We start from the raw sequence: 23,331 nt of genomic DNA on the forward strand, positions 1-23,331 counted from the left end.
ACCCTTGTTTTTCGCGGGGGTTACGTTCCAAAAAGAACCCGTGATAGGCAAAATCCGTGAAGTAGAAACCTCTATTTTTTTTAACAAGTATTATACAATTAAAAACTCTTGAAAAGAAAGAACAAACCATTTAACAGGCTCAAGCATTTGTTTCACAAATAAAAGTACTTTAGAAATGTTTTTTTCCCCCACAAACAACTTCTGTACTGTCAAATAATAATTTTAATCATCAATGTGAACAGAAGGCTTCAAATCGCGGAGGTTAGCCCCGCCCACCGCGACCCGAGAGTAATTGGATTAAACAGGAGAAAATTTAAAATGATTATGAAAAAAATACAAAGTACAGTCGGACTAATAGTGACTCAGGTGTATTTCACTGCTCTTCACTGAACCGCTGCATCCTGACTCCGCTCTGCAGTGTTTTCTTCTTTTGAAGCCCGCGGTGCAGCTGTGTTTGTTCGGGAGAAGAACATAGTGATTGACAGTTGTTGTCGCTCTTTTTTCTATGGGTTTTAGAGAAACTCAAAATTGCAAGAGAATTTGCACGTACGTAATGTAAATTTGGCAAGCTGTTTTACGTACATGAACATATTAAACTGCAACGTTATTGACTCACAGGTAGAGAAGAAGCGGAGTGACTTTTTAGCCAATCAGAATGCAGAACACAATGCACGATGCAAATCCGTGAAGTAGCGAAACCGTGAAAAGCAAACCGTGTTATAGCGAGGGATTACTGTATACACACAAACATCCAACAAAAATAATTAACATAAAGTTTATCCTCAAATACAAGAGGGGTTTATATAAACATGCACCTCGCATGTCAGAAGATTTACAACTCATTATTATGAAAGTAAAATCTGCCTGAAACAAGAGGCCTTCAGCTCCTTTAGCGGAAAAAAAGAAGTTTTTCACAGAGACTTCTGTGAAATTTCCAGGGCACTGGATTGGGGCACTGTGGAATAAGACACCCAGAAAAAAATGGCAAAAGCCCGATCTACTTTAGTGCAGTACGTAGTGAGTAATAAAGAGGGATTTCAGTCAGAAACCAGAGTGCCCTCCAAGCGCTTTCATTCCTTTCATTCTTTGAACGCTTAGAGGAGGAGTCTGCAGACATTCTTCCTCTCTTCCAGCAAAGCCTGCATTCCACCTCAGCGCTGCATGTCTGCACCTGCATGTCTGACACGACTTATGATTACGTAGAGTTCAAACTCAAAACCTTTATTTACTTTTAATGACTTCCTTTTTTGTTCTAAATGGCAAAACTGAAAATAAAAACAGTTTATTTGTGCCTATGCTTTTTGGATATTACTTTAAACAGACCACATGCATGAAAAAAGAAGGTTACGACTCAGTCGCTCGGTTAGCATGGCGCTTGCGCGGTTCTAAGGTTCGCTCACTCAGTTCCTGAAAACACTCGCTCAGTTATCTTTGCGCTCGTTCAATTACTGGCAGCCATGAAACACTATACCTGATCTAGTGTCGAGGAAAGTTTAGCTTTGAGTTTGTACAAAATGTTATAGATCAGCGCGGACTGATTAGTGAGTAGTTTTGTCAGATTTAGCCAACTTTTATAATATTATTTTATTACCTTTGTTGTAGAATTTACTACAAAACTGCAGAATTTCTTGATACAGTAGATTGGGCGGGGTTGACCATTGAAGGTTCCTTGATGGGTGTGGCTAACTTTGCAGTATTTCTAACCATGTCTATACAACAGTTAGATTTAAAAACATTTATGTTTCCCTCTTATATTCAGCCTCTAAATCCGAATGCATTTAAAATATACTTAGTTAATTTTGACACAAAGGTGATAAAAATGCTGCTAACATTAGAAAAGTCACCTAAATTTGACAAAACTATTAGTTAATTTTTATTTGCTGAAATTTTACCTTTGTTTGTATTTACGGCTGGACACTTGGTGCAAATGTTTGGTGGGAGGTCCAGCTGGTAGTTCTTTAGGACTTTGGTATCTCTATTTGTAACCAGAGCAGCGTCATCTGCGTATTTTGCAAGTGGCATTTTCTAATTTCTGCAAATTATGTTGTTAGTGTACACTGAAAACAGAATGGGGGACAGAACACAGCCCTGAGGGATCCCTGTTTTTAAAGTATTGGATCTAAAAGGATTGAAAAACACATGTAGTTTTTTTTTTTTCATAAAATCAATGTGGGGCAGACCTGGAGGCCTGACCTGGTCTACTAATTTTTACAGAGAGAAAAAATTGATGAAAAGTCCATAAATCAAATACTTGTTGGTGGATTTAAGTCACTTTGTTTACACTTTGTTTTTTTAAACACATCTGCTGGATTGGTAATCATTGATAGTTACTGTGACAGCTTTAGGTGATAACAGGTTGATTAACTGCTTGCTTGGATCAGCAGAAGTGGGACGCTCTGGCTTAGTTTATTGCTGGTAAATCAAACCATCAACCTCTGGGATCACAGGTGCTTGGACAAAGAAATGAACGTGACAAAGCTGTGATTGTGAATCAAGTTTGTAGAAAGAAAACAAAAATGTCTGATGGAGAAGAGAAGGAAATCCCAATGTGCAGCCTTTGAAATGGGATGGTAATCTCACAAAGCATCAGTTGTGTCTGCAGACCCTTAAGTGCTTGAAAATGCTGGGGGGGGAGGGGCTCAGATTGTAATCAAGGAAGTCTTTAGTTTGTGTTGAGACCTGGAAAATCTCAAACTCATTTGTGGAGACAGGAACGGTCGAGATATAAAGTCTGCTGCTTCCTGTTTCCCAATCAGACATTAACTAACATTTGTACATGAGGAAGTTTCCTAACATGAATGTTAATCAGAGCATCAGAAATAAATGTTTAAAGACTTCAGCGTGATAGAACATTAAAACAAACGCAATTCCATGAAAACAAACTGATCTGACAAAAACACAAACAGACCAAGTTCAGGAAAGGACCTCCCACTACCAAGACATGGCAATAAACTCTGAAAATTCTTTACAGTAATCAAGAAATCACATTTAAAGTGTTGGAATCAGTTTGAAAGAGAAAAGAAACAGTTGTGTAATCTGATAATGCTGGCCGGCGTGATTTTTTTAAGGCGAGTTTAAATCCCGGACAAGACCCCAATCTTGATTTTCCCATTTTAAATTTAAAATGTACGTTTATCAGCAACAATTTAAAGTAAAACCACAACGTGAACCAAACTGAAAACAGCCTTGTGTACAAAAAAGAAACTTTGAAGTTAACACTTTTTTTTGTTTGGCTTCCAAGCCCTTCTTCTTTAAGTGATTGGTGGATGGTAGACCAATGAAAAGATAGAGTGGGACTATCGGAAGACTAGCTGATTATGTGTTTTTTATTTTTATTGAATAAAAACAACATGCAGCTGTTGTACATATGAGATGTTTTCAGGTAAATTGGTCCACTTAGGTATAAAAACGAACTAAAGCAACAAATGTGTAGAAATATTCAGCAGTTCCCTCATTTCCACTCATGTCCTCAAAAAGTAAATCAACCCAAAGACCAAAGCAGACCCAATTACCCGGAAGACATTGTTATATTTCAGACGTCACTCACTTGAGGGCGCTACAGCCTGACCAAGGCTGCAAATAAGAAGCTAATGGTCCAATAGCTTCCTGTTCCCTCCTACACAGTTACTCTGTTAGACATTTGACAACTTTTTGTGAGTCACGCTTCTCCAATTTTCCAATGTTGGTTATTCCTTTTTCCCCTACTACTTATTATACGAATATGTAACGTCATTTACTCCCAGCTCTTATACATGGCTGGATGACTCAATTGGTTAAGTGCAGGACTGGTATTGGAATTTAGGGTTAGATTCCCAGGGGGCAAAATTAGCTTCATCCAGTTTGGGTCCTTGGGCAAGACCCTTCATGCTACTGCCTATGTCCCTACTGCCCAAGTCTGCCCTGTGGTGGTCCCCAGTCTGGATAAAATACAAGGTTGTGTCATGTAGGGCATCCTATGCGAAGATATCTCCCAAACCACCTGTTTGAACCAGTGAAAGCTGATTGGCTGTGGTGACCCCTGAAGAGGTATGCCAAAAGCTGAACAACAACTCCCTGCACTTATCAGACCAGGGTTCCCTTGTTTGGTCCACACCAGAGTTCAGATGAGCTTTTACGCCCTGCCAAATAGCTGGAGTCTCTGAACCAATGAACCCTGATGCAAATCAAACCATCCATCCAATTTCTTACCCTCACCCGAGGCTGGGTCAGAAGGGCAGCAGTCTAAGCAAAGATGCCCAGTCTTCCCTCTCCTCTGCCACTTCCTCCAGCTCCTCTTGGGGGGGGGACTACGTCTCTCGGCTGGTCTGGGTCTTCCCAGGGGCCTCCACCCAGTGGGTTAGCATCCAGGAGGCATCCGGACCAGATGCCCGAACCACCTCAACCGGCTCTTCTGGATGTGACCCAGCTTCTCCCCGTATCTCTAAGGGAGCACCCAGCCACCCTGCGGAGGAAGCTCATTTCAGCCGCTTGTATTCAGGACCTCGTTCTTTCTGTCTTTGTTCTTGACCAGAGAAACGTAGTTTGTCTTTTCTGGGTGGGTGGAGTGCTCTTGCTTCAGGTGGATGAATTTAAATATCCCTGGGTCTTGTTCACAAGTGAGGGAAGTTTGAAACGTGGAGTTGACAGGTAGATTACTGCGGCAGCCGCCTTCATGTGGTCACTGGACCGATACGTTGTGGTGAAAAGAGAGCTGAGCCAGAAAGCAAAGCTCTCAATTACCGGTCGAACTTTGTTCCAATACTCACCTATTAGCAAATAAAACCAATCAAATCAATGTTGAATGGACTAAAATCTCCAGGACTACCTTGGTCTAAAGGCTCCCTAAGAAGCAAACTTGTGACATCTTTGGTTTACTTTGTTCCAGCATTTGTCTGCATAAATACTGCTGGTGGTTTTCATTTGGTCTCATTCAAATCCAAAGGCGAAAAGAAAACAAAGATTGAGTTTATCATGTCAGACTGTTCTGACTTAAACAGAGCTGTGTCTCTTTGGGATGGAGGTTTAAAACTCCTGCTGAGTGGAGCAAGACACTTTGAAACAGGACAGGGGAAAAAATCCACCAAATTCCTCAGTTGAAGTTGTTTTTAGATGTTTGACCTCCAACTTTGACTCCAACCCATAAGAAAACCATTTTTTCATTGTCTTTTAAACATCCTTCCTCCTTGCTTTGTGTCAGCACCCTGCAGTTCACCCTTTCAGTCTGACTTAATCCCCTGGGAAAGGATTATAATCCAGCCAACCAGCTCCATTCATGACCGTCCCTCCTCCCACTTTGATCCTCGACTTCTTTACTTTCCACATTTGCTTCATAGTTCGCCTTACCTAAAGGAGAATATAATGTCTCCCATAGTGCTGACGTTCTACCTCCCTGAGTAGTGCCCCCTCTTTTTGTCCCGCCTGACCCTGGATCTTCTATTAAGTGAGGCCCAGGAGTCGCACCACCTCGCCATCCGAGGGCTGCTTCGACGTGCCTCTGGAAATGACTCGTTTTCCCTCGCCACGTCCTGCGGACGCCTGCTGTCGGTGAGCTCTGTGAACCTGACCTTCCTCTATAGAATCACTCCATCAGTTTTTTTATAGGGTTTAGGGTCAGTCTTCACTGCAATGACTAAAACACCTCAACAAGAATGAATACTTTAGGAAATCAACAGGATAACCACATACAGGTTAGGGCTTTCAGTCTTCTAAGTGATCAGTCCAACATTGATCAGTGATCACCTAACAGATCAGATGAGATTTGATCAATACTCGTCTCCTCTGTGGAATCGGTGAGCCAGACACTTTCAGATGGTAGCAGCCTCAGACACTCCGACCAGAGAGGAAAAAGGAGACGAAGACGGTTGAGTATTGATGAAAGTACATCAAGTCACGTCCAGAACAACCCAACAAATTAACATACCGACGTCCTGCTAGTATAAGAACACATGAAATAAAATTACAGCCACATTGTTCTTTATTAGAGATGCCTTCAGTACACTCACAGCCATCTTTTTTCATAACACTCCGTTTATACATTTTCTAAAGGTCATAAATGTGTCTAATTGAGATTTTCAGATGTGGATGTTTTAATAAACAATAGTTCATGAACTGACCTGCAAAGGGTCTACTCAGCTTCGCCCAAGAGTAGCTGGGATAGGCTCCAGCAACCATGTGACTCTGAAAGGGATTAAGCAGGTTTAGGACATGGAAGGATGGATGGATGGATGGAGAGATAGTTTGTGAGGTCATTTGGGGGCTTGAGCTCAGACCAGTAAGTAAAATAAAGCAGGAAGAAGACAAGTGATGCTCTTATAACATTTTCAAAGTTTTTGCTAAGTTTTGTTTTAGATTTTCTTTGCTACTTATAATGGGGCATTTCCGTCATGTATTGCCTTTGGTTCAGTTGGGCTCTCTGATCCACGAAGGTCCGCGTTCAGGCTGCAGAGTACAAGTGAACTATTCTTAAACCAAGCAGGTCTGCATGGGTTCATCACCAGCTGAATTTATTCATATATTCCTGAATCCATCAGTTTTCTTATCCGGCTCATTACTGTTCAGGGTCCACGGTGGCTGGAGCTTCTCCCAGCAAATGTTGGGCGGAGTTTATCCTGGACAGTTTCCCTGTCCCCTGCAGGAATGTTACTGAGTCTCATTTCTAATGATAAGAGTTTAAAGGACGTCTTCAACACTCTGACGATTATCTTCACTTTTATCAAACTTTATAATCCCCTTCTAAGAAGTTACCGAAAAATAGTCATGACTTCCTTTTTTTTATCTTTCTTAAACAGCACAAAATCCTGTATCCCTTGGAGAACAAAACTTAAAATATTTCTAACTTTAAACATGCATTCATGTGTTTCCTGTCTAATGAGGCGTTGAGGTGTGGGCGTGGTCTGAAGAACCCTCTACGGCCTATCAGAGCTGGTTCAGCTTTTCTAAGGAGAAGCTTAAAGAAAACGTAACTATTAATGGAGTTATTTTTAATAAACAAACTATGGCATTGTATTCCTGCTTAGTTACAGTTCAATTAACAAATTACTTCCATGTTTGTCAGTTACATAATTTTCTATGCCTAAATTTTCCTTCATTTACATAACACACATAAAGGTTTACCCTTACCTTTCACGTTTCTGGAGATCTAGACAAAGATGCTGTTGAAACTCCCCAACATTACAAACCTTTGGTTGGAGAAGCTGTGATCAAAGTGTTTCTGCTGAAGGAAGCAGGCTGAGCTGTGATGGAGACAGCATTAATGTGAATGCTCTCATGAGGAAAGGCTATCATGTTCTAGATGCTTTGCATCAACACACTTACAGCCTGAATGCAGACAACGACCTTCTCATTTTGAACTCTGCTCAGGGTTTTTTGTATTTATATTAAAATGTTGCATTTATTCTGTTTGTTCTATTGCATTTTAGAGTAGAACTAGTTACCTTTGGGGCTTTAGGTCTTTCCATCAGGGACCTGTGATGTTGGGGTTATGTTATCTTTGGAAATAAAACAACAGGGGGTTTATCAGTGATGTAATGATAAATGACATAATGATAAATACTTAAGCGAACAAACTGTTTTCATTGATAAAAGCTTGAGATGAGATCGCAGGTTACCTGTTGCTATTATCAGCTTGGTGCTTTGCCTTCCTGATTTAGTCTGTCAGTTAATCCTCTAAGCTGCTTATTAACTCTGACAGACCTGTTTACTAGTATAGCATGTCTTCCTTTCCCTGGGTTTACAACGGTTTTTACTGATCAGCTCATCTAAGTCATGCTAAGATAACATGCAGTCATCCAATTTCTGAGTCATGCTAAGATAACCTCCGCTACCAAGCTGATCTCATTTGGCGTGAAAGCAGCTGAAAACATTTGAAATGACGGGAAATGTTTTTCTTTACCTCCAAGTCACACGTTTACATTGACTTGACTGAATAACAACAGCAAATGAGCAAAATGAATTAAGCCTTGAAATGCATGTTTTGGTGGATCATCAGCTTTTAAAACAAGCTGGTGCTCTACATTAAGGTCAGGGGTCATAGGGGTTATTTTAGTCTAAACGTGAAAAACATATGTGCTGACTTTAGTGTAAAATTTAAAGTAAAGGTATACCAAACTTTTATTCAATACATGAAGTCATAAAAATAAAAGAAAAATGGATGGACTCCATTGTTATAATTTGTTTAGCTCCATCCACAGTTTTTCCAGAACTGACACAAAATCCCATTTAAATCAGATTCTGGAGCAGGAAACATGCAGAACAGGTGACCTGAGGTAGCTTTACCTGCAGGCAGGAGGGGGTCAGCACCTCACCAAAACCTGTGTCAGCTTCATCAACAGTCAGCACGTTGGAAGTAGGTGAAGCTGAGCCACAAGCCCCAATAATCCCAGCTCATAACTTTGTTGGGGGTTGAGTTTGAACACAATTAATTAGTCCAGATTAGTCCAAAGTGTGTCTGCGGTCTGTTGCATCAGATCTATAGGCTCTAATGCCACAAAGACACAAATCATGTCGGAAGGAACCACGACGGTCCTGTTAGTATTTGTTTATCCTTTTTTAAAAGAACATTTTTGTGTTTTTTGGTAATGATGGGTCGACAAAAGTGAGTCTGAACTCTGTATATTTTTGTAAAATTTAGATAAGATTACATAAACTAACCAAACGCACTAAAAATGGAAAAACAGAGCCGACTTGAATTCATAAAAAAACAACAGACAAAGTCAAACCAATGAAACTGGATTAGTTGCAATGATTATGTGAAGATGAGGTGGAATTTCAACTCATTAACTTCTGTTTACTTTGGGGATTTTTCCCCGCTGCAACACTAATTTTACAAAAGACGCAATTTCCTGCTGGACTTTCTGAAGTGTTTATGATCAGACTGAGAAGGAAAAGCGCTAGAAGAAACTGTTTAGGAGAAATGATACTGACCTGGAACAGATCCTGCAGTTTGGATTTGATCTGCGTGTTTAACCCTTGTGCTATCTTAGATGACCCCCCCCCCCCCCCCCTTACATTGAGGTGTTCTCCCTACCATGACAAAGGTGGATAAAGGTGGAAAGATTTCATGTTCTCCATGGACACCAGTGAAGATCACAAATCATTGAGGAAAAAAGGTTCAGAGCACTGTCTAGCGGGTCTAGATGACCCAACTCCCAACGTTAAAGTGCCTAGGATAGCACAAGGGTTAAGGTCGCCAGGTCTTCAGCGGGTTCAAGCCATTCCTCTGAGGACATAACACAGACTTACCCAGACTCACACTCAGTCTCATTTTATAACAGCCGTTTCTGTTTCTGCACAGAGGAATTTCTGCTGCACAGCTCCAAAAGGGAACTTCAACTTTTCTGCCTCAGGAAATATGTCGTTTTTTTTTGTTTGTTTTTTAAATATGTCCAAACGCTGATTATTTTGAATGCTGGGATCATGTTTGCTGTTGCTTCATCAGTAGAAACATGACAAATGTTTGAGATTGAAGGCTATAAGAGATGGATGATCTGAAAATCCCACAAAACATTTTAAATTCTCACATTGCAAAGAAATCTGCAATATAATATGACTGTTTTAGAAATCTATGGACAGGATGAACTGATGGTTCTGAAAATGTTCCCAAAAGTCCTCTTTAACAAGAAGAAACATCCAGGAGAACTCAGTGATGGGCTCGATTGTTTGGAGCTGAAGAGGACAGGAAAGAGTTTTAATGCTCAGTAGTGGCATTTTTTACAATTATTTTATTGCTGACTGCTTTTTGTAATTTTTTGCGGTTTTAATTTTGTTCTTAATTTTAAACTTTCTTCTGTCTTCCTTTTATTGTGAAGCACTTTGGTACACCTAAAGGAGTTATGCTATAAGTATATAATAAGCGCTATGTATATATAAAGTTTTATTCATTCCTTCATTAAGCCTTTAAGGTCTTCAGAATAATAGTAATTTAGGCCTCAATGTCCAAGAAGACCTTCGTGTTGCATCAGCACGATGAACCACCTCGTGTATTTGGAGAACTGTGAAAGTCCTTCCACATCCAAGAGCTTTTCTCTGACAGACTTGGTCGCCCAGCAACGGAAGCCATAAATAAATAAACAGTAAATGAGCAGATGAAAGATTAGAACCATATCCGTATGAAATAGTGTGTGTTTGCGTGTGCAGTGCATCAGGGGTGTGAACGCGGCGGTTAGCCGTTTCAAACCACGTGTTGCTGCTGCTGATCGCATGCAGCGAATAAAATAGTCCTTAAAACGTTTCAGACTGAGCAAAGATAGTTATAACGATAAAGAAATTATATTTGCTACTGAAAAATGATTATCAAAATGGACTTTGTTGTAGCTGGAGCTAACATACCATGCTATGTTAGCCAAATAAATGTTAAAATTTGCAGCTTATTTTTAAACAGCTTGACTCTGAAGTACCTGTAGGGGTTAAACTTTTCAATTTAGTTGAAGAAATGAATCTCAGTTACATTTTAAGGCATTTCAAATCTGAATCGTCCATTTTTTTCTTTTTACTGATTTTGTTTGTATCTTTAGATGTTTTTAAATATTTAAATAATCTGTAGTCGACTCTTTCTTTATATTTTGACCACATTCTTTTTTTTGGACACCATTTACTTTGCTTTGGATTTGCCAAAAAAAGAAGAAGAAATAAATCTGAAGGGGAAATGATAAAAGTTTGGTTTCCTGTTTCAAAAAATGGGAGTTTTTTTCTCTGCTGTCTGCATTATTACTTATTGACACCTCAAGGTGGCGCTGTTGGAAAACTTAACCTTATGTGATCAAGGGAAAAGAGTTTGTGATATTCTGACCGTGCTCGTGTTTATATCGAGATGGAGTTCCATTAATGCCAAACATTATATCATATATAACAGATAACATGTTGGATTAGGGATGAGAAGAATGTGAAAATAAAAAATAGATTCTAACTACACAACATGTTCCTCATAATAAGATTCCATCTGCTTAGGTAGTGTCAATTCTCACATGAAACGTCATTTTTTACTGTTTTCTTGCTCGTTCCATTTAGTTGATTTATTTTAAGTAATTTTATTAACAAAACCAAAGAAAAAAACACAATAGAAATAAAGAACACAGGTATTTAAACCTATAAAAAATATGAATTCAGAAATTGATTTGAAAATAAATAGTAGAAAACATACAAATGCACTGTTTTTAATGTCGGGTTTATTGAAATGATGGGAACTAGTGAAACTTAAAACAGCACTCATCATGTATAAAGCCAGAAATAATAAACACACAGCAAACGTTCAATTTAAGAAATCAGTACATTCCCACTACAAAAAAGAAAATGTGCTCATCAATTTGTGGCCTGGATTTATGGAACGTTTAAAAAAAACCAAAAGTTTACATGTATTCAAGAAAACCTACAAGATGTCACTGATGGATCCGTACAAGGCAAGAAATGATCAATAAAAACGAAAATATCACGTCTGCATTGGTGCTTTACAGATTGTAATGTCAATGTTTGGAACAAAACTGTAAATAGAAATACGCAGATGATCAGGTGTTGTTATAAAGGGGCGGGATCATACAAGATACTTCAACCCTTTTCAAGCACTCTGTCTTGTTTCCTCTGTCTATTTTGAACTCTTGTGTTTATTTTCATTTGTGTTTGAAATAAAGAAAATTGAATTGATGCCAATTCTTCTCGACATAACTGCTCCTAGCGGTTTAAAGATTCCTTTTAACAATGGTTTGATTCATATATAATAATAATTTATGGCTGCGGATACGATTCAGAGTCGATGTTGCTTCACACCAGCAGTCCCGCCCACAACTCAGAGGCGAATTTCTGATGAAATCCTGCTGCTCTGCAGAAACTATGACCTAGAAAACGCCATAGATTTTGGCTAAAAACGGCATCATCCCAGTGAAAAGACTTTAAAAACAGATCAATGGAAGATCGCAGTGGAGCTATAGGATTTTCTATGATGTTTGCTCCGCGTTGTGTGTCATTTCTGATTTGGGGTTTTATCCACAAGTTGGTTGTGTCATTTTGCGTTAGTATTTGTTTATGTGTCATTGTTTTATGGGTTTTCACGGTTTGGTTTTCCTGTGATGTCTTTTGTGTGTTTTGTCGTTGTTTGGTGTAACCCTACAGGAGGTAGGTTTTTGTAAAAGTTTTTGCAACTTTTCTGTCGTCGTAACCGTTGATGCCAGTTGGACTGAAGTGTGTGTTTGTCCAGCATGTGATGTCAGAGGTTTCTGCTCAGCCTTCCGTCTTTCGTGGTTCCTGTTTGCACACGTTTCCATGTGAACGGGCTTTTTACAAGCATTTGAAGCCTCGGCATGGTGAGCTGCACTGTGGTAGGCTGGCAGGAAGTTGCTGTCGTGTAATTTCCTGTCAGCCGTGTCCTCAGAGCCTCTGCCGTTGTTTGCGTTAGTCTGCATGCGCTGTGAGAAGGTCTCGACATGTCCACACCAGCGCTGGTGAGTTGGCTTTGAGCGTGGCGGTGACAGGTGTTGGAGATGGGCGGAGCTAACGCGTCTGTCCCCGCTGACAGGGCGTGGGGGCCTCATGGTCCTCAGGACAACCTCCTCAGCCGGCCGTCTCCAGCTCCGGCATGTACAAGCTGGACATCCTACTCAAGAGAGGACACAACCTGGCCATCCGGGACAGAGGAGGTGCGGCGGCGCCGGACGGTCATTCTTCTCTGCTCTTATTCCATGACGGTGTGAGAACTTTGTATCCGCAGGTACCAGCGACCCGTATGTCAAGTTCAAGCTGGCTGGAAAAGAGGTGTTCAGAAGCAAGACCATCCACAAGAACCTGAACCCGGTGTGGGACGAGAGGACCACTCTGGTGGTGGACAGTCTGAGTGAGCCTCTGTACGTGAAGGTAACGTCCCAGAAGCCTCGGGAAGCACTCCTGTGACTTCTTCAGGGTTCCAGCGTCTTCATCAGATGTTCTGCTCTCTTGCAGGTGTTTGATTATGACTTTGGCCTTCAGGATGACTTCATGGGTTCTGCGTTTCTGTACCTGGAGTCTCTGGAGCAGCAGAGGTGTGTTCATGCCTTCTGTTCATAATGTAGGTCTACATTTGTGACATCATGTCTCACTGGAGTCGACGTTTGTGAGCAAAGAAATGGTACTGATGTAAAGTAGATGAAACAACTTATGGGTGAGTGATGGTAGCAGTACTGCTGCGTAATGCTTCAGAAGCTCCAGCGTCTTTGTCGATCAGAATCATCTGTTTGCTGCAGAACAATTCCCGTGACTCTGGTCTTGAAGGACCCTCAGCTCCCGGATCAGGACCTGGGGTCTCTGGAGCTCGCCGTCACGCTGACGCCCAAAGACAGCCCCCTGCAGGAGCCGCACGACATGCCGGTTCGTACCGTTTTCTATTCCCGATTGAGTCTTCAGATCGATCTGACCAAATCTGTTGTTGGTGGTTTTCCGGCCGGGATTTTCACCGCATGATCTCAGTTTTTAAAAGCAAGCCTGGATGGAAACTAGCCAAAACTATTGTGCATCATTTTAGCGCATCATCCGTAACACAGCTGTACGTGACGTCACCATGGCAACTACGTAAATATATGGCCCACAGTGCCGAAACTTGGATCGTCGAGTTGTTTTTTACAGGACCACATGAAAATCAGGAGAGCGGCATCTTGAGTCAAAGCAAGCGTTGCTAAACATCTAAAATGCAGACAGCAGAGGGCGCTGTGCTTCAGAACTGTCTAGACGATGTTTGAGCACTTTCACTACATCGCTGAATTAGCTTGCCTGGACTAAGGGTAGCTAAAGTTAAAAGAGAAAAGTGGGTTTGCACCGATATGCAACACCCAACAGTTTACGCAATCAACGTCATTTACGTGAACCTGACGAGGAGAGGAGCGGCGATGCAGATGGGACACGCAGAGCTGCTTTTCTCCACATCGGATCGCGTAAACGGTCGACGGGTTCCAATGTGTAAAGGAGGTTTTTGTCATTTAGCCTTTGCCAGTGCAGCTGTTAAAAGTTTATTGATTAAAAATAGCTCAACATGAGGAAAAGCGGGAATCCTCTTGCACCCAAACGCATCATAGAGACATTGGTGTAACTGCGTCTGGTGGGACCTAAAGCTCAGAAGCTGCACAGACCCTCCAGATGGTGACGGTCGCCCGCTGAGGTGATCATGCAGGACAGCCGTCCAACAGCAGCCAGAGGTTGTTTTTTATTCAGTTTACAGAAAAATCACAGGAGAACAACCTCGGATGTGTCAAGGTGCTGCACTGGCGGCAAAACCAGAACTAGACTGACTACAAATCCAGTTTTTTAATGCAGCTTTTAATGAGCTTCCATTAAAGTCAAAGCATTTTTGGAAAAGATCTTTATCACTGTAATGAGTGTTTGTGTTTTCAGCAGCGCTCTGAGGTTACCACGTACCGCTGGAAGCCGTATGTACACAAAGTGAGTTTAGTGATAGTTAGGTCAGTGGTCCTGTAGTTGATCTCCTGCAGCCCCACCTCTTAAACCTTAGTCACATGACCCATATAGAGGGTTGACCCCTACAGGTTTTTAGTCTGTCCGGGTCTGTGGAGGGTCGTAGAGAGGAGTGGCTGTATCTCCCTTGAGGCGGCCGTACGTCCTACGTCTGCAACCCTTGTGCTATCCTATGACCCCACCCTTATATTGGCGTGTTCTCCCTACCATGACAAAGGTGGAGAAAGGTGGAAAGATTTCATGTAATCCATGGACACCAGTGAAGATCACAAATCATTGAAGAAAAAAGGTTCAGCGCACTGTCTAGTGCAGTGTTTTTCAACCTTTTCTGAGCCACGGCACACTTTAACCTTAAAAAAAATCCCGCGGCACACCAGCATCCAAAAATTTAAAAAAAGAAGGAGAAACTCATAGTCTGTATTGATCTACAGCCCCTCCACAATCTCACATGCATTTTTGAGATAATTGTTGCAGAAAAAGCTGGAAACTGCAGCTGTTTTTTTCTCTAAAAGATTCAATAAAAGTTAAGTTAGAAGATTTAAAAATAGTTTGATGTGTGTTCGTTGGTTTCAAGACGTTTAAAGACAGATCTCCTTGTGCCCTGTCACTCTCACAACCCAATGCATCATGGGAGATGTAGTGCATAAAACGGCCGGAGATCGGTTTTCGGAGCTTCATTGTTTTGTTCACTTGTTCCACGGTCTGATACCGGATTCTGTGCAAAGCTACACCGCTAAAGACGAGCTTTAGCTGGTATTTTTGTTAGAACTGAGCGACTTTACGAGCTAAATCGGGACAAGGAAGTGAAGACTTTAACCACTTCTGATTGGTCAGACTGATGACATGTGATTAAGCCCCCCTACAATGATTGGTGGAGACAGGTAAAGGGACGGGACTTTTCCCAAATACAGCCGGAGCTGCAGCTGAATCGCGGTACGGTCATTCTTATCAAAATGTCTTTAATAAAATAAAATAAACGCAAAGAAAAAGTATTTTACGATCTTTTATATTCCTAACTCCTCAGTGTTTTATCAGGGCCTGTTTGGATGAACACAGAGCTGAAATCCTGGAGATGGGAAATGTTTTTAGATCAGTTAATGAGGGCAATTTTCCACGGCACACTTGGCCATCTCCCACGGCACACTAGTGTGCCGCGGCACACTGGTTGAAAAACACTGGTCTAGTGGGTCTAGATGACCCAACTCCCAATTGTAACGTGCCTAAGATAGAACAAGGGTTACGTGTATCGTGAAGTATTCGTCAGGATAATAGACGTACGGGTGTTGCTGTTGTGTGATGCCCTTATGTCACACTCTAGTTATTAGTGACCTTACTGACCGCACACAAATGCTGAATTCACGCGGTGAGCAAGAGATGCCTTAGTAGTCGAAGGTCGAAGGTCGAAGGACGCCCGCAGGATGTGCACATAAAACTACACTCTAATTGTCTGATTGCCTCTTTTTTAAAGTCGGATTTCCACCGGTCCGTCTGCGGTGCGTTTCCCTTGCGTTGAGACCGCCTTTCGACCATCAGATAGTTTGCATTTTTCTCTGTCACGTATTCGGTCCACCCCCCCTGCTTGTAAGGAATGGTTTGTCCTGCCACCTCCAGTCCTTGTTTTGCGTCACAAAAGATGTTCTGTTTTCGTAAACTCCCGTAGTCCACGATGAAAATGGACGACGGCGTAAATGTTTATTTTAAAAGTACGGCAGAAGTTTTTATCTTGACATTTGGAGCAGTTTCCCATTTCTTCTGCTGCAAAATCGTGGCATTGATAGACTGGAGATAAAACTGGCGATGCGTTTTGGAGTGACGGACGTCAGACGCAGACGTGACGGAGGCGATAAAAACATTTCGGTTGGTTTATGAAGGTTCTATTTTTTTTTTGTGTCAGCGCCGCGGAGAAGCACCGCAGAACAGTCAGTAGCGCGCACGTATCACGTGAAACAGCACTGACGAACTCAATGCGCAGTCCACAGGATCTGGGGGATTAACAGAATGAAGCAAGTGTACGTCACGCCTGCGTCTCACCCACTTCCCCCCCATGTTCTGTATAAGTGATCACGACGACCGTATTTATTTTGGTGTCCCTGTGGGGTGTTTTCTTGGGCCTCGTCTTTGTGACCACAGAACAAAAAGTAAACATGACAGATTTCTCTGTCTGTGACGATGTGCCTCTGATCAGATTCTACAAACCAAACCTTGCTGCTTTTTTCCTGCGATCACTAAAACAGAGTCAGAATCGGACAGCGGACGAGGGCACACGAAGGTGAAGAATGTGGTCTGATCGCAGCTTCTTTCAGAAAACGTCAGGATCATCTTCCATTTCCCATGATGCAACTGCTGTTTTCGACACATTTAAATCCAGTTTGTCTGAAAATAATCCTGACTAAACCACAGATCACACCACAGATCTGGTGTTTGGTCATCGCCCGGTTTGGCTGCTGATCCGTTTTGGGGTTCTGCTTTCAAACAGTGTTCTCCTCTCTGTGACATTAGGCACAGCCTCACTCATGTTTTATTCAGGATATAAATTAATGATTGGCTGACGCTCAGTCTGTGCCGCACTCCCCTAAGAGAGGAAGACGTAGAAACAAACGACAAGCAGACGAAGAGCCAGGAAGAACGGGAAGGTGGGCCACGACATTGAAAACAGATGAGTCAGCATCTCCGTTTGAAATTAATGAGGACAAAATAATGCAGATTTCTAAGAAGGGTTTAATTATGCGGCTCAATTAAAAGCGGGTCATCTTCCTCTTCATTATTCATCCCGGCCCACAGTAGTCATATGTGCTCCTGCCCTGGAGCGCCCTCTAGTGTTGTAGCTCAACAACACGGATGTGGTCAATTGTGATTGAAGTTGTGCGTTTTGATTTAGACCATGCTGCTCAGGAGGTCCTGGAAACGGTCCACAAAGGTAAATCCTCGCCCTCGTAGTCTGTGTGTGTGCAGCTTCCATCAAGCCCCCTCGTCTTCGTCAGCTTCCCGTCTTTTTCAGAGCCGTGTTTCCCCTTCCTGTCAGATTTGGTTTGGTCCAGATGCCTGCTTCATCCCCATCCAGGCTCTGTTCTTCATGCTCCCTAACACAGACTCACCCAGTCCTGAGTTTACCAGCTTTCATTTTCAGAACAAAAGTGCGGACTTTCAGAATAAAGCACTTGACTTTCATGAATAGACAAACAGAACTAGAGAAAGAAAATAAGTTTTGTTGTCGTTTTTTCTGTGTCCATCCATTTTCTAAACTAAAAATCCATTTAGGGGTCATGGGTTGCTGGAGCCTATCCCTATCCTGTTAGGCGAAGGCTTGTTGATGTCTGATCTTTCCCACAACTGCCTCTGCACGATGGGGAGGCATCTGCAAAATCTTCAAGATTGTTTTGGGAAATCAGCTCTGATTGAATATGTCAATATGCACAGTATGTGTGTGGCTCGGCTCTGCTTTGTCAGCTGTCTGTTACCTTAAAATTCCTCCCAGTTTGATTCCAGGTTGATTGATCGTTGCATCTTTCCTCTTCATCAAAGGTTTTTGGGCAGAACGGCCGTGTCTGTTCAGTGATTTATGTGCAGTTTTTGTTTAGAAAAAGCCACAAAGCAACACTAAAGCAAACTGCACTCAAACACTGCAGACACAAAAACCGGATCCTTCCACTGCAGAAAGTAGTCCCCAGCTAAAGTACTTAGATATGTTAATTTCTCAACATTCTGACAAAATGTCATGACTTTATGGTAAAAAAAGGTGATAAATAAAACTTCAACAGTAGAAAGAGGAAAACCAAACCACTTCCGTTCCAGCTGTGGTTCTTCTGCTAGAACCACAGCTGGAACGGCAGCAGAGTCTGAGGAAGAGGCTTCCAGCTCAAAATTCACTTCACTTCAATTCAATCAGCAGTAATAACATTGATTTACTTTTTAAACCTTTGAGTTTAAAATCACTTTGGATCTTTTTTCTGAAAGAATATTGTTTTACTCGTTTGTAACCATCAAAATCACGTCTGATGTTACTGAATAACCCGTGTTGCTGCTGGACCATAAACATAAAACCAAACATAAAAATGTAGCAATAGCAATTTTACAACCACTTTGTTTGGTCGGAGGTCGACATTATTACAGTCTTTTAGCCTCATACAGATTGTTCTCTGCTGGTTCATAATCATATCACCGCATTCAAACATGAAGAACAGAGCCCTGCATTTGCCCTGCCCCCATGATACTGCTTGTCCATTGGTCCCGGTCTCTGATGCTGCTCGTCCATTTGCCCCGCCCCTTTGATGGCTCTTGTCCATGTGCCCCACCCCTGTGATTCTGCTTGTCCATTTGTCCATCACCTGAAACCGTAGTAGATCCATTTGTCTTCGTCCTTTGATGTTGCAGATCCTTTAGCCCCGCCCCCGTGATGTTGCAGATCCCTTAGCCACGCCCCTGTGATGTTGCAGATCCTTTAGCCCCGCCCCTGTGATGTTGCAGATCCTTTAGCCCCGCCCCGTGCTGTTGCAGATCCTTTAGCCGCGCCCCCGTGATGTTGCAGATCCCTTAGCCCCGCCCCCGTGATGTTGCAGATCCTTTAGCCCCGCCCCCGTGAGTTTGCAGATCCTTTAGCCCCGCCCCTGTGATGTTGCAGATCCTTTAGCCCCGCCCCTGTGATGTTGCAGATCCTTTAGCCCCGCCCCGTGCTGTTGCAGATCCTTTAGCCCCGCCCCCGTGAGTTTGCAGATCCTTTAGCCCCGCCCCTGTGATGTTGCAGATCCTTTAGCCCCGCCCCTGTGATGTTGCAGATCCTTTAGCCCCGCCCCCGTGATGTTGCAGATCCCTTAGCCCCGCCCCCGTGATGTTGCAGATCCTTTAGCCCCGCCCCCGTGATGTTGCAGATCCCTTAGCCCCGCCCCCGTGATGTTGCAGATCCCTTAGCCCCGCCCCTGTGATGTTGCAGGTCCGTTTGTCTCACTCCTGTGATGTTGCAGATCCTTTAGCCCCGCCCCCGTGATGTTGCAGATCCTTTAGCCCCGCCCCTGTGATGTTGCAGATCCTTTAGCCCCGCCCCCGTGATGTTGCAGATCCTTTAGCCTCGCCCCTGTGATGTTGCAGGTCCGTTTGTCTCACTCCTGTGATGTTGCAGATCCTTTAGCCCCGCCCCTGTGATGTTGCAGATCCTTTAGCCCCGCCCCCGTGATGTTGCAGATCCTTTAGCCTCGCCCCTGTGATGTTGCAGGTCCGTTTGTCTCACTCCTGTGATGAATCAAGTCCATGTCTGAACCTCTCTGTCAGCAGCAGCAGTCCATGCGTCTCTCTGAGCTGCATCGGAAATCTCAGCTCTGGCGAGGGATCGTCAGCATCGCGCTGATCGAAGGTCGGAACCTGATTCCCATGGACCCCAACGGCCTGAGCGACCCGTATGTGAAGTTCAGGCTGGGACCCCAGAAGTACAAGAGCAAGGTTTGACAGCTGCCGTTCCCGCCTGGTCCATGTTTGGAACAAGCTTTGTGAGACGGAGGTTTGTGGCTGTGCAGACGCTGCAGAAGACCTTGAGTCCTCAGTGGAGGGAGCAGTTCGACATGCACATGTACGAGGAGACCGGAGGAGTCCTGGAGATCACGGTGTGGGACAAAGACACCGGCAGGAGAGATGACTTCATTGGACGGTCAGTTGGTTTGGCTGGAAGAGAGGTGGTGTTTAGAATTGATGTCTCCTTAGGACATGTGGGTGCAAAGTTGATGTTGAGGTCAGTCAATGAACCCATGAATAGAAGGTGTAGGTGGGATATGGATGGACTGATTGAAGGGTGGATGGTTTTATGGGCGGGTGGATGTGCAGCATCTGGGACCCCTCACAGTGTGGGATGTGTTTTTGGTTTAGCTGCCAGCTGGACCTCTCCACTCTGGCCAAGGAGCAGACCCACCACCTGAAGCTGTCATTGGAGGAGAACAGGGGCGACCTGGTGCTGCTGGTCACATTGACCGCCACGGCCGCCGTGTCCATCACAGACCTGTCCATCACGCCGCTGGATGACCCGTGTGAGCGCAGGGTGATCCACCAACGATACGTGAGCTGCGTCCCACATGTGATTCACACTAAAGCAGACCTTCAGGTGTGACAGCAGGAGATGTTCTTCTGCAGAGCGTGAGGAGGTCGTTCTCCAACTTCAAAGACGTGGGCATCGTGCAGGTGAAGGTGCTGAGAGCAGAAGGTCTGATGGTTGCCGACGTCACCGGTACGACCCTGTCCTCCTCTGCCATCGTAGACTCAGAGCGGCCGTAAAGAAGCCTGAAGTATCTGTTCTCTCAGGTAAAAGTGACCCGTTCTGTGTGCTGGAGCTGAATAACGACCGCCTGCAGACCCATACAGTGTACAAGAATCTCAACCCGGAGTGGAACAAAGTCTTCACTTTGTAAGTGTCCCGGTCCTGGAAACTGGTTTGGCGTCTCTTCTTCCAGACTCAGCTGTGTCTGATTAGGTGGAAACCATCTCTGCGGTCTTTCTATGTCTTCAGTAACGTGAAGGACATCCACTCAGTGCTGGAGGTGACCGTGTTGGACGAAGACAGAGACAGGAGTGCTGACTTCCTGGGGAAAGTGGCCATTCCTCTGTTAAGTGTGAGGAAATGGTTTCACTTGAACTTTTATGAGCTCGAAAATGTTTGAGTCCTTCAGAAAAAGCAGATTTCTTGTCTGTCTGTCAGGTCCATAACGGCCAGCAGAGGGCGTACCTGCTGAAAAACAAGGAGTTGACGGCCCCGACCAAAGGGGTGGTCCACCTGGAGATCGAGGTCATCTACAACACTGTAAGCAAACACTCCATCCCGGGGTTCTTGTGGAAATGGGATGTGGAGATCCTGCTCATGAACTTAAGGTTCTTTTCTCTGAGAAAACAGAACCACAAAAGAGTCTTGAAGATGCTGCTCTCCAGTCATTTCAAAGACCTGCAATGAAAACGACTGAAGAACGAAGGACAACAAACCCCTAAAGTTCAGATGTTTGTTAGTTTGTTAGTTAATCTAAAAGCTAAAAACTTTCCTAATCCAGAATTTCCATAAAACATTCTATTGAGCACATAAACATGTTCAACTGTAATATTTTGGATATTCTGGTTTTTAATTGGTTGAACCCTATAAAGTATTAACCCATTGTTTTCCTGTTTCTCTTTTACTCTAGTATCTTCCTCCATTTTTATTTATTTTAATCGGTCAAAAAGCACAATCACACTAAAATGAGAACTACTTCTCTGTGCTTTTATAGCCTCCAACTTTTCTAATTACCCCCCCCCCCTCCCCATGACTGTTATCTCCACTCGTGTTTGTTTCTCTGGTCGTTCCTGCAGGTCAAAGCTGCTTTGAGGACAGTTGTTCCTGCAGAACAGAAATACATCGAGGAAGAGCCCAAAGTCTCCAAACAGGTGGGGGGGGGGGGTGGTCACTCTCATGAAATCTGTGTTTTGGTGTTTTGAACATTTGTGGCATTTTTCAGAGAATGGAGGACATTTAGAAAGAAAATTAACCTCAAAAGTGCATTTCTGAGCATTTCTTTATTCAAATCGCTGTGAATCAGGAGCAGATGGAAAAATACCATTCGTGTCGTATAAAGCTTCTACGGCAGGCAACAGTCTTCCTGCTCTGCTCCATTCTGATCACCCCCCTGCAGACAACAGATCCATGACCGTCTTTGTTTTCCTGGTCCGAGCTGGAATCTGGATCTAAACTGTACAGATGGATAGCTCTGATGTTATCCACCATTTTTGTTGCACAGATTATGTTAGGTTGGGGGTGTGAGGGGCTGTAAGCTAGTGGGAGAGCATGGGAACAAGTGTGACAGGAAAGGGGGTCGGAGTTAAGCAGTGCCAACAGTCTCAACCACAACTCAGAGGTGAATGAGAGTCTTCATAGACAACTCAGAGGTGAATTTCTCATAAATTCCTGCCGCTCTGATCTAAAGAAGGAACTTCCAGAGGATGACCTGTCATAGTTTATGTCCGATCATCCATGATCGTTTTATTAGAGATTGTCAAAACATTGAAGTTTTCACGTCCATTTGAATTGGTTACGTTTACCTTTTTGTGTATTTCCTCTGGTCTTGAATGCCACGAGTCGACCACAGTCATGGTTCTGTTCATTCTTTAGTAAATATAAAATTTTCTCTAATAATGGTTTTTTTCTCTCCTTTCCTGGTTTCTCCATTTACAATAGAAGAAAATAAAGGTAAATTTAGAGTTTCTTGTGTTAAAATATGACCTATAGGGAACGTAAAAAATATGGGATCCAGTACAGAGCCTTGTGGTACACCATGCCTGAAGAGGACCCAGAATGAATAAATTCTACTAGACGCATTCGGCTTCATGAGTTTCTGAAATACCAAAAATTAAGCACGTTTAGAATGTTGTGAACCAGAGCAGGAATTGAACCATCGCCTCCTGGACGAGCTGTCCTTCACTCAGTCCTCTGTGTGTGACGGTCCTCGCAGCTGCTGCAGCAGAACTTTAACCGGGTGAAGCGGTGCATCCTGGTCCTCTTCAGCTACGGCACCTACATCAACAGCTGCTTCGAGTGGGAGTCGGCGCAGAGGAGCATCCTCTCCTTCGTGGTAGGACAAAGGTGAACACGCACTTCCTGTTGGGTTGTCCCACCTGTGGTGAATCACCTGTTGGTGTCAGCTGTTTGTGGTGGTGGTGTGGACCTTTGAGATGTACATGCTGCCGCTGTTCCTGGTGCTCCTGCTCGTCTGGAACCACTTCTTTTCCTCAAGTAGAGAAATGACCGACGGGGTGAGAAACGACCGCATGTGACCGAATGTCTAGGTTTGAGACGCTTCTTCTCATCATCGCTCTCTTCTTCTGCAGTCCATGGAGGCCATGTTTGAATGGGAGGATGAAGAAGAAGACAAGGAGGACAAGGTAGGGCAGAAAACCGCTGAAAGTGCTTTTAAAGACGTTGGATGATGAAAC

At 43.4% G+C, this 23,331-nt stretch overlaps 1 protein-coding gene across 8 annotated transcripts in view; it reads left to right on the plus strand.

Annotated features, from left to right (window-relative positions):
- Nucleotides 1-23,331, plus strand: part of mctp1b (multiple C2 domains, transmembrane 1b) — a 33,982-nt gene that overhangs the window by 6,770 nt on the left and 3,881 nt on the right. The window contains exons 2-18 of one of the 8 annotated variants that reach the window (XM_023960555.2): nucleotides 12,482-12,602; nucleotides 12,674-12,816; nucleotides 12,901-12,980; nucleotides 13,182-13,305; nucleotides 14,323-14,370; nucleotides 17,282-17,320; nucleotides 19,666-19,833; nucleotides 19,908-20,038; nucleotides 20,254-20,440; nucleotides 20,515-20,608; nucleotides 20,683-20,785; nucleotides 20,888-20,990; nucleotides 21,077-21,178; nucleotides 21,715-21,789; nucleotides 22,851-22,970; nucleotides 23,041-23,151; nucleotides 23,227-23,280. In XM_023960555.2, coding sequence (XP_023816323.1) covers nucleotides 12,482-12,602; nucleotides 12,674-12,816; nucleotides 12,901-12,980; nucleotides 13,182-13,305; nucleotides 14,323-14,370; nucleotides 17,282-17,320; nucleotides 19,666-19,833; nucleotides 19,908-20,038; nucleotides 20,254-20,440; nucleotides 20,515-20,608; nucleotides 20,683-20,785; nucleotides 20,888-20,990; nucleotides 21,077-21,178; nucleotides 21,715-21,789; nucleotides 22,851-22,970; nucleotides 23,041-23,151; nucleotides 23,227-23,280 — 1,803 coding nt within the window. Of the gene's footprint in view, nucleotides 1-12,230; nucleotides 12,408-12,481; nucleotides 12,603-12,673; nucleotides 12,817-12,900; nucleotides 12,981-13,181; nucleotides 13,306-14,322; nucleotides 14,371-17,281; nucleotides 17,321-19,665; nucleotides 19,834-19,907; nucleotides 20,039-20,253; nucleotides 20,441-20,514; nucleotides 20,609-20,682; nucleotides 20,786-20,887; nucleotides 20,991-21,076; nucleotides 21,179-21,714; nucleotides 21,790-22,850; nucleotides 22,971-23,040; nucleotides 23,152-23,226; nucleotides 23,281-23,331 lie in introns of those variants that run through there. The other 7 variants (XM_023960557.2, XM_023960558.2, XM_023960559.2 and 4 more) reach the window with 7 other exon arrangements.

Source organism: Oryzias latipes, chromosome 12, assembly GCF_053564925.1.
Source record: "Oryzias latipes strain Hd-rR chromosome 12, Olatipes_Hd-rR_3.1".
NCBI classification, from domain to species: domain Eukaryota; kingdom Metazoa; phylum Chordata; class Actinopteri; order Beloniformes; family Adrianichthyidae; genus Oryzias; species Oryzias latipes.